Source organism: Diadema setosum, chromosome 6 (genome assembly GCF_964275005.1).
Source record: "Diadema setosum chromosome 6, eeDiaSeto1, whole genome shotgun sequence".
Lineage (NCBI taxonomy): Eukaryota > Metazoa > Echinodermata > Echinoidea > Diadematoida > Diadematidae > Diadema > Diadema setosum.
In genome coordinates, this window is record NC_092690.1 from 12621270 (window position 1) to 12631117 (window position 9848).

At 37.8% G+C, this 9848-nt stretch overlaps 1 protein-coding gene across 1 annotated transcript in view; it reads right to left on the reverse strand.

Annotated features, from left to right (window-relative positions):
• Positions 1-8482, reverse strand: part of LOC140229537 (orexin receptor type 2-like) — a 32499-nt gene extending 24017 nt beyond the window's left edge. The window contains exon 1 of the mRNA XM_072309785.1: positions 8135-8482. Coding sequence (XP_072165886.1) covers positions 8135-8482 — 348 coding nt within the window. The remainder of the gene's footprint in view (positions 1-8134) is intronic.
• Between the last annotated feature and the right edge of the window lie 1366 nt (positions 8483-9848).

Genomic DNA, 9848 nt, shown 5'->3' on the forward strand with positions numbered 1-9848 from the left:
GTCTGTGTGATCAATGTTATCCCATTATCAACATCCTTCAAAGCCATAGGATATAAGCACGAGTTGCTAAAACGTGATTTAACTATTTCAGTACCACTGCCTCCAAAATCCCATTGCTTTTTTAGACAGTAACCTTGAACATTAGTGTGAAAGGTCTAATAATGAAGTAGGCAGATACCAAGTAGACTTCAAACTCGAGACTAAAAGTTGTTTGTATAAATCCATTATCCACAATCTGTACCAATGGGCACTCTGCTCAATATTACTCTAATTCCTGATGGTCTTTGCCGAAAAATGGGTGACTTGGGCTTTAAAGCTAGTCTGGAAGTATCATTACGCGTAGGTCAACACAGCGCAGGGAGGCTTTAAGGCGGAATCTAAATCAGTGCATGGAACATGTGAGACATGGGGGGGGGGGGGACGGGAAGAGGGGGAAGTATATTACCCTAAAGCCGCTCCTACAGGGTGACAGCTAGTGCAGAAAGGGCGTTTTTTCTTATTGGTGCAGAAAGAATGCGTGACAGGTGAGACATAATGAAGCGTTCTAACTTTAAATGACTTCCACTGCCCATTTTAAAACTACCTCCCTAGTATATCCTAATTCTCGCGAAGTCTCTCTTCTACCACATGCACACGACTTCACTTTTCTTCAGTTTAGATTCTTTTCCTTCAATTGCATTTCGGGGTAATCCGGTCGTCACTTCCCTGCACATTTAAACTTGTGTAAAAGACCCTATATACATCCTGTGTCTTTGTTATTTATGCACCCCTTCAAGAGACACATATCACTTTCATTAATATTATTAAATCACGATCCTTTCATTTCTGACAAAACTTAATGTTTTTATTCTATTGCTGTAGATTAGGGGTAAATCTATTGATTTCTTAGAGTTATCAGCATAAATCTCTTTGTCCCTCCAGGATATAAAAGATTGCATAATCTATATCATATTTTCATCACATTCATTGATCGTTGTCACATCGTATTTTTGTGTGTTTATTTGTTTGTTTATTTGTCTAATTTGTCTAACAAGTGGAGAAACAGATTTGATTTCTTCAAAAAATAGCGAAAGCCCTGCGCACATAGCGTTGCGTGTTTTGCAAGATCAACCCTATTCTAGCCCCTGTCTTTCATTCTGATTTTCCCTCCCTCCTCCCTCTCTCTCTTTCTTTCTCTCTATCTCATTCTAATTCTTGTCTGATCGTGTCTACCTGAGTCAATATATCTTTTCCACTCTATATAGCTGCCTCCCAGGTAATTATTTATTATCCGCATTTCCGTCTGTTTCCTGTGTCGCAGCATGCAATATTTACTTTGTATGTCACCGCTGTGTTGATAGTGAGTAAACAAATCCAGGGCGAATGTTTCATGACGTGATTTTATGCGTGCCGAAATGTTTTTGATCAATGCATTTACAAGTGACGACACAAAGCAGGCCGTATCAGAATATCATAATTATCAGCATGGTCGTTATGCTGAAACCATATACATGGACTCACTGGTTCATTGGCGTGCGAGTGAAACCGGTCATTGTATCATCTTAGTAGAAGTATTTGATTATAAACTTTGACTCTTTTTTTTTCTTGTAGTGACATCCCACCTACCCATCCATCCAACCCCCCCCCCCCCCATCCCCCTCTTCTCCCCTGGAGAAGATAGTTTTGATTTAAACCATGGTGACAATTCCAGAAATTGCTCTGCTTCGCGATGGGATTTATGATCAGCGCGTTTCACTTTCAAAATATCAGCGCGGTGGAACGGATTTACGACCAATAATTGATCACTGAACTCATGCACATCCTGTATGGTCCACGGGGTTCTGGATCGGGAAGCCAGCGATCCCCTATTGCAACCAGCAACACTGTTAATCAAACTGCTAATATGGTTTAGTTTGAAAAAAAAAATCAGAAAAAAAAAACACGCACACACACACACACACACACACCCATGCACATTAATGTATCTGCATGTGCATGTATTTATAAACACACTGCATGCAATTAATGTATACATAATCAATAGGTATATACGTATACATATCAATATACAGTATGTCCCCCCCCCCCAAAAAAAAAAGGTTACAAAAAAAAAAGGTTACAATGGGACCCTCCGCAATGATATCTTTAAAAATATAGAATCAATCTACATACAAATTTAGGGTATGAAACTATAACTCATTGCCCACATCTTACAGAAAACCCCATTCTATTGGCTTCAGTGGTCAAAGAGAAATGAGGAATTTTGTAGAGGATGTCGGGAATCTCTTCCCTCCAAGTTCTGTGTATTGTATTGACACACAAGATTATCGAAGTGCTAAACTTGGAAGAATCAGACTCATGACATGCTTGACAACAATCCACATTTCTCTGTGACCGCTCAACCAAATCTAATGGGGTTTTCTGCAAAATAGAGCTAAAATGTTATATTTTAAGACCCTGAAGTAGCATTTAGACAAGATAATCAATCATATTGGATGTTATCAATGCGAAAATCTGATTGTAATTTTTTTTTTTTTTGGGGGGGGGCATGCTACATATATATATATATATATATATACATATACATATGTGTGTGTGTGTGTGTGTGTGTGCGCGCGCGCGCGAGCGTGGGTGTATGTGTGTGTGTGAATATGTAACAATGTGTTGAAATAAAATGGCAGATTAAGCTTCACTGCCTTTAGCTCATTTACAGAAGCAACAGAATAAATCAAAGCAAAAATAATTAAAAATAATGAGTTGATATCTTCTGAAGACGAATAAAGTGCCCGCGTTTTCTTCTCACATTTTGTTGTCTGCCAGCAGACTGAGTGCGCGCAGCGATGCGGTGGCACAGTGTGGTCCGAATAGAGACGCAATGCACGGTGCGGCGTCATCACTTTAAATCGCTCCTGTATCATAATACTGGAAGACTGGTCGGAGGATACGGTTTACTGAGGCGCGTCTATTGAAGTGTCGACGAAATGATAAATGGTCAGCGGACTTTCAGGGCCGTTAGCCAAGCTAACACTCGCATTCCTAAGCCCCACCCCACCACACTTCCCAACCGCCCTCTCTCTCTCTCTCTCTCTCTTTCTTTTTCTCTCTCCTGTCTTTATGTTATCAGGACGTCAACAATTGCGTGATGGAGGTGTTAATAATATACTCGTAACAAAGTCATTAGGAATCAATTTTTGTCAGGTTAAAAGCTCGTGACCTGACATCGAATGGCAGTAAAGTTTATGTATTATCAACAGTGTGTTTAGTGCTATCCCAAAGAATGACTCCAAAATCTGGTGGATGAGTTGAATGTCTCCTCTTGAAGGGATGTTATAGTTTGGATTTAGATGGTGGCTTCAGAATTTATCTTTTTGACGAGATAATTAGAATCCACTCCTGAAATATTAAAGAGCAAACAATTCTAAGAGAAATTTGTTTTGAAATTAGATACCCAAGAACACAATGAAACAAAGTGACCGTCCTAAGTCCTAAAAAAAAAAAAAAAGAATGCTTGATATGATAAAAATCTATCAACCGTTGCGCATGTACAGTTTTCAGACTTCTTCGCATCGTTACGTCACTGCAATGCAAACTTATCTCCTTCTTATGCGATAAAATCGCTTTACACAATTATTTTCCCACTCCCATCACGATTTTTTGCGCACATTGTTTAAAACTGCGACCTCGTCTCGTCACAGTCTCAAGAATAATTCCGCAGTACATGCCGCTCAGTGTAAGTAACATCATTTATCAATGAAAAGATTCCAGACATTCTAATCCTTCATGATGCCGTTCACTAATGCGGGTGACTAATTTCTTCGGTGATGAGCTTTACGACCAACAAGTTGAGGCCACGCGTCCACTTTCTTACGTAATATTCCGAGGACGATCGCGCGGTGGAGAGGGTGGGGAGGGGGTGGGGGGAGACAACGTCTATACATAGCTTCGGTTTTAGGACGCGGGTTCATGGAAGTTTCAAATTGGCAAATCTCATAAAGACTCCACTTGTATTCACAGTGACAGGTTTACGGCAGCGAAAATATTTGATATTGTTTTATAGACGGCTTAATGGTTTTCAGGAAGCGCTCTCTCTCTCTCCCTCCATGGCTCTCTTTGTGCACGAGCACAATACGCACTCAAACACACAAACAAACACACACACATACACATTTGTGTGTATATATTATGTACATGTCCGCCTAAATATCAGAAATTATTGTGTTGTGTATGCATTTGATTTTTATATAAGAAAAGACTGACAGTAAAATAAGAATATAGTTTCCAACAAAGATTTCGTTTACGTTGATTGAATGTCCAATAGTCCAATATCTCCTGTAGATTTCAACTCATAGTTAAGGTTAACATACACACCAATAATGGTAACTGGATTGTGCTAAAAGAAAAAAAAAGGTATGGAAACACGGGAATAAGCCAAGCTATTCAATAAACCAAAACATCGAAAAGTACAAACCATAACTCACGGTACATGACGTTTCTGTCCTTAAATGTTCTTGTTTTTTCTTACACAAACGTTAAATAATCACGTTAAACGGATTCTCCCCAAGTCAGTGCTTCTTATGTTATATTCAACTCTTATTCTTCCTTACCTTAATTATGGCGTAATGGCATGGGGAAATGCAATACAAACAAAAATGGACAGGGTACTTCTCTTGCAGAAAAGAGCGATGCGTTTGATATGCAATACCGCTTATAGATCACACACTGATGTCTTGTTTAAAGAAAACCGTATTCTTAAGATTACTGATTTATATCGTCTTCAGCTGGGTTGTTTTATGTACAATGTAGAAATTAACGCTACCCCTGCTGTATTTTAGGAAATGTTTCGAAAAAATAATGTTATACATAATTACTCAACAAGGAATGCGAATGATTATCATCTTCCTAAAAATAGAACTAGTTTTGGTAACAGAAATTTCATGTTTACTGGTCCTAAGCTTTGGAATTCCTTTGATCGTTCACTAAAACAAGCTCAGAGCTTGAATAGCTTTAAGTATAAGCTCAAAACTTTGTTTCTTGATAAGTATTGATAAACAGTTTTATGGTAATAAAACGTATGTATACTTCAATCAATGTTTTCTATAGAAGCACTTTCATTAAGTATACTCGGAAGGTTATCTTCTGTTTCATTCATTATTCTAATGGTATATAATGTACACTGTAAACACTTTATACATAAACCTTTGCTTTGTAACATATACATGACTTGTTGTATATCCATAGTACGGTTCATAATAATTGTGCCCTTGTAAATAGTGTATATATGGTGTTTTTGTTATTCCACTCAGCCTTATCTTTGATATTATTTTGTCTATAATCTGTAGGGGGACTACATTTAACAAGCAGTGCTTCTAAGTAGTCCCCTCCACATTTGTACATGGTGTGATTTTATCTCAGAATATCACGATATTTTGTATATACATGTAATATACTCTGTATAGTATTGATATTATATCCACTATGTGTTATACCCTGTATATTTTATCATAATATAATGTCCACTATGTGGAATATGAATAAATTTCATTTCATTTCATCTCATCTCATTTCATTTCATTTCATTTCATTTCATTTCATTTCATTTCATTTCATTTCATTTCATTTCATTTCATTTCATTTCATTTCATTTCATTTCATTTCATTTCATTTCATTTCATTTCATTTCATTTCATTTCATTTCATTATCAAGTGAGGATTCCTCCTATTGTTCTCCGTGATGCGAGCGTGATGGAACTCGATCGCAGGACAGATATCATACCAAGCTGTTTTTTGCGGCTTTAATACTCTGTGTTAAATATTCCACCGCGCTTCGCCGTGCTGATGCTAATGCGTCAAACATCGAGAAGTGCGATGTGTAAAGTCAAGCGACCCGTGACGCCCAGACAACACGTGACGCGAGCTCTATGCAAGGTATGCCAATTTTGCTGGCTGATTACTGCTAAAGCTGGAATCTAATATTTGCTCTTGTCTCCCCATCATCGACATACAACACAATCACACAAGTTGTGAGGTGCGTTGCAGAATTGTCTTTCGGGTATCAATAAGCCTCGGCAAAACACCAGCAAAAGTTACGGGGTCATAACTATGATTACTAACGTGTTTAGCAATAGAATCTATATTCTGAACATGCCGGATCGACACACAAACACAACAGTAACAGGTCCGCCTTTCGATGTTCATGGCGCTTCTAAAAATGAAAAAAAAAATGGATTTAGTGTATATCTACATCCATCTTCGAATGGCATTGTCCTACTTTATAATACTTACAAGAGTGGTCTCTCTCCCTTGCAAAAATTTCCAAACTTTGGGCCTTATCAATAACTGATATCTATTATCCATACATCAGGTTTTGATGAGTCCTCGATTTCGATTGGGTGAAATCACGGGCGTAAACTAAGAAATAATTATTGTTCGCACCGCAGCTTCATAGTATACACTCTGTATAGCCAAACTGCACCTTCATGCCAAACGGCTCTCGCAGTAGTATACGTTTTGCTGTATAACAAACGAAAATGAAAGACAATTTTGTTTGGTTAGTAGAGAGCATTTACATAACATTTGGTTTTGCTGTCTTTTTCCATCTCAGCTGCATGATTTATTTCATGTAAATTACTGTGCCATGCCAATGGATAGTGGTTGTACTGCAAAAACATCGGTGTTCGATTTAACACCATGGGTGTTAAATCTAACACACATCAAGTGTCAATAGAGGACCAAAAAGCACCCACAGGTGTAGAAAGTATGTTGTGATCGTGTTGAAAAGTGTTCACCCGGCACTTCGTGGTGTTAATTTGACACTGTAGCTGGCGATATTTTTGACACTGCGCTGATGTTAATTCAACAATGACATCACATGGTGTTGATTTGATATTGCTGGTGTTATTGCGAATGGATTAACACCCGTCCAGCTTTAATAGGAGACCACACCAACTGGTGTTACTGTGATGTAAATGTGTTCACAATTTTTTTTTTTCTTCAAAAATCAAGTACTTTATCTGAACATTCTTGGTCGTCTTGTTAAAGTTCAAAATCAACGAGAAGAACAGTAACTAAGAAACTATTCAAAAACAATTTTATATTTTGAAATGACACCCGGAGGTGTTAATTTAACACCATAAATGAACACCGGAAATTTAACACCAGTTTCTTATTTAACACCGGACTTTTGGTCTTCGTTTCCCCCGAGCGTATATTCGCCTGTGTGTGTGCTTCCATACTATTTATTTGTTATTTTCTTCTATTTTAAGTGTAAGTGAAATTACATAAAGTGTCCAGAATGCTCCTGTAATTTCGTTTCGTATATAAAACAAATATAGACTGCTTCTACTCGCGGCATTATTGATATTATTGTCCTCAGGCAGTGTCAGGATCTCAACTCAAAGCTACAGCTATGACTCCCGCAGCAAGCTTCTCGAGTCATAACATATGGGGTTGAGATCCATCGGGAATGTAAAATCAACTATACCCGATAAAATCAACAATCCTCGAAAAGTAGTAAATAATTGTAAAATTCAATGTATATACTGCCATGACCGACACATTAAGCCCCGAGTCGAATTCGTGGGCTGTTTTTACCTAGTGTCGAACACGTGGGCTATATGACTCGTGAGCTGTATGAATCATTGACCTGTTTTCAATGTCGAACTCGTGGGTGTCGGTCTTGTGGGATGACCCCCTCATGATAACCCACGAGCAAAACACCTGGACGGGTAATACGGCCTACGAGCTCGGCAAAAAAAAAAAAAAGGTCCATGAGTCATACACTCATAAATCATACAGGCCCACAAACTATAGACACTGGGCAATTAAAGCCCATGAGCTCGACACTAGGCTGACAAGGCCCACGAGCTTGACACTTGGTGAAAAAGGTCCACGATCTTGACCCTGGATGATTAGCCCCATGATGTAATGTCGAGCTCGTGGGCCTTATTTTTCTCATGTCTAACACGCGGGCCTTGTTTACCTATTGTATAGCTCGTGGACAATATAGCCCGTGGGTCTACTTTACTTGATATCGAGCTCGTGGGCTATTAACCCCTGAGCTGTATAACATGTGGGTTGTATAACTCATGTTCGATCATGACACGTGGGCTTTATGGCTCGTGGGTGTCGAGCTCGTGGCGTTCACCAAACTGCTTACCTGAAAGAACGGTATAACTTTACACCCAACTTTGCCCAGCCACCAAGTCTCCGTGACGTCAACAGCTGCTGTCGGTCCCAGGCAGAGGAGAGAGACGAGAATGTCCGCCACGCTGAGGTTGACGATGTAGTAGTTCGTTACGGTGCGCATGTGCTCATTTCGCAGGACCGCGTAGCACACCAGCGTATTCCCGCCCAGCGCGAGAAGAAGGATAAGCGCGTAGAGGGCAATGATGAACCATTCGTGGGTCTGGGGAAAGACCTTTTCCCGCACATAATCGACGAAATACATGTAGTCAGCTGATTCCTGGTAGGTGGAGTTCAAATCCATCGCCACGGACTCATTCATTGTTCACGATAACTCCTAGAAAGGAAAGTAGATGCGAGATAATGAAATGAAAAGAAATTTATTCATTTTCCACATAGTGGACAGTATATCATAAATATATAGAGTATAACACATAGTGGACATTATATCATAACTATACAGAGTATGATATATACAAAATATTGTGATATTTTTAGATAAAATTACGCCACGTACAAATGCGGAGGGGAAGACTTAGAAGCACTGCCTGTTATTAAAATGTAGTCCCCCTACAAAATACAGACAAAATCATATCAAAGAAAATGATATAAATTGATATGAATAGATAATTCGTTATTTTTATCATTTTCGAAAAGTTAAGATTTTTCATATTAGGCTTTAATTTCATTTGATTTTGAAATAAGTAAAACAAAATATATAGTATCAGCAGTATTGTATACTGTATCTTATTATATTAACAGCTAAGATCTTTTTTTTTAATTTTAATTGTGTTACATTTCAATTGTGAACTTATTTTTGTACATCTCATATGAAAGTGCTCTTGATTAGATGTTTAGATAAAGTGTTTAATAAGCACGTATTTATCCATTCACTATTAGTTTTATGATTAACTAATTACGTTACTTAAAACTGTAACAAATATGTGGAATGTAAAGTACAATCATACACTAATTTCATATTTTGTGCTTTAATAGACTATAGATTAAGCAGTGCACAATTATCGCAATTAAGCCCATCAATAATTTTGATAAACCATGAATTGAATTGACTTGAATTACAAATATTTATTTTTATGTAATTAATTCAAGTGAGTTAATAAAAGTTTGATGACCCAAAATGGAATATTTCATTGTTATTAGTTTCATTCTTGTAAGTAAGTGTTTAATTATGCTGTGACCATGATGGTGACTTTACAAACATGACTCTCTCCTATCAGTTATCAAAATTTGTGTGTCATGGCATTCATAATTATTGATATAGCTTTCCGTGTCACATTATAGAAATAGATCTTTTTAATCATTGAATGTTATTCTTAATTGATAAGTTTCCTATTTTGTTGCTTTCGTGTGAAGTTTAGGACCGGCTATGCATCTTAAAAATGAAAAAAAAAAGTGTACAAGAACTCAGGGAAAAGAGAAGGAGGAAAAAGAAGGAGAAAGGAATAAAGAAAAGATGCAATCTTGAAAGAATTACTATAGCCACGTTGGGTTGCTCCAGAGATTAATGTACAGCGTGCGCCTGTACAGCCAGAGCACTCGTTGTTAATTAAAGAACAAGCCGAATATTGGGCGAGGCGGAAAGTTTTTTTGAAGTCTGTTGTTAACCAATGTGTGTTGTCAAAAGGGATTAAAAAGAAAGCTGCACAAATTCTAAGGCAGCCAATGAC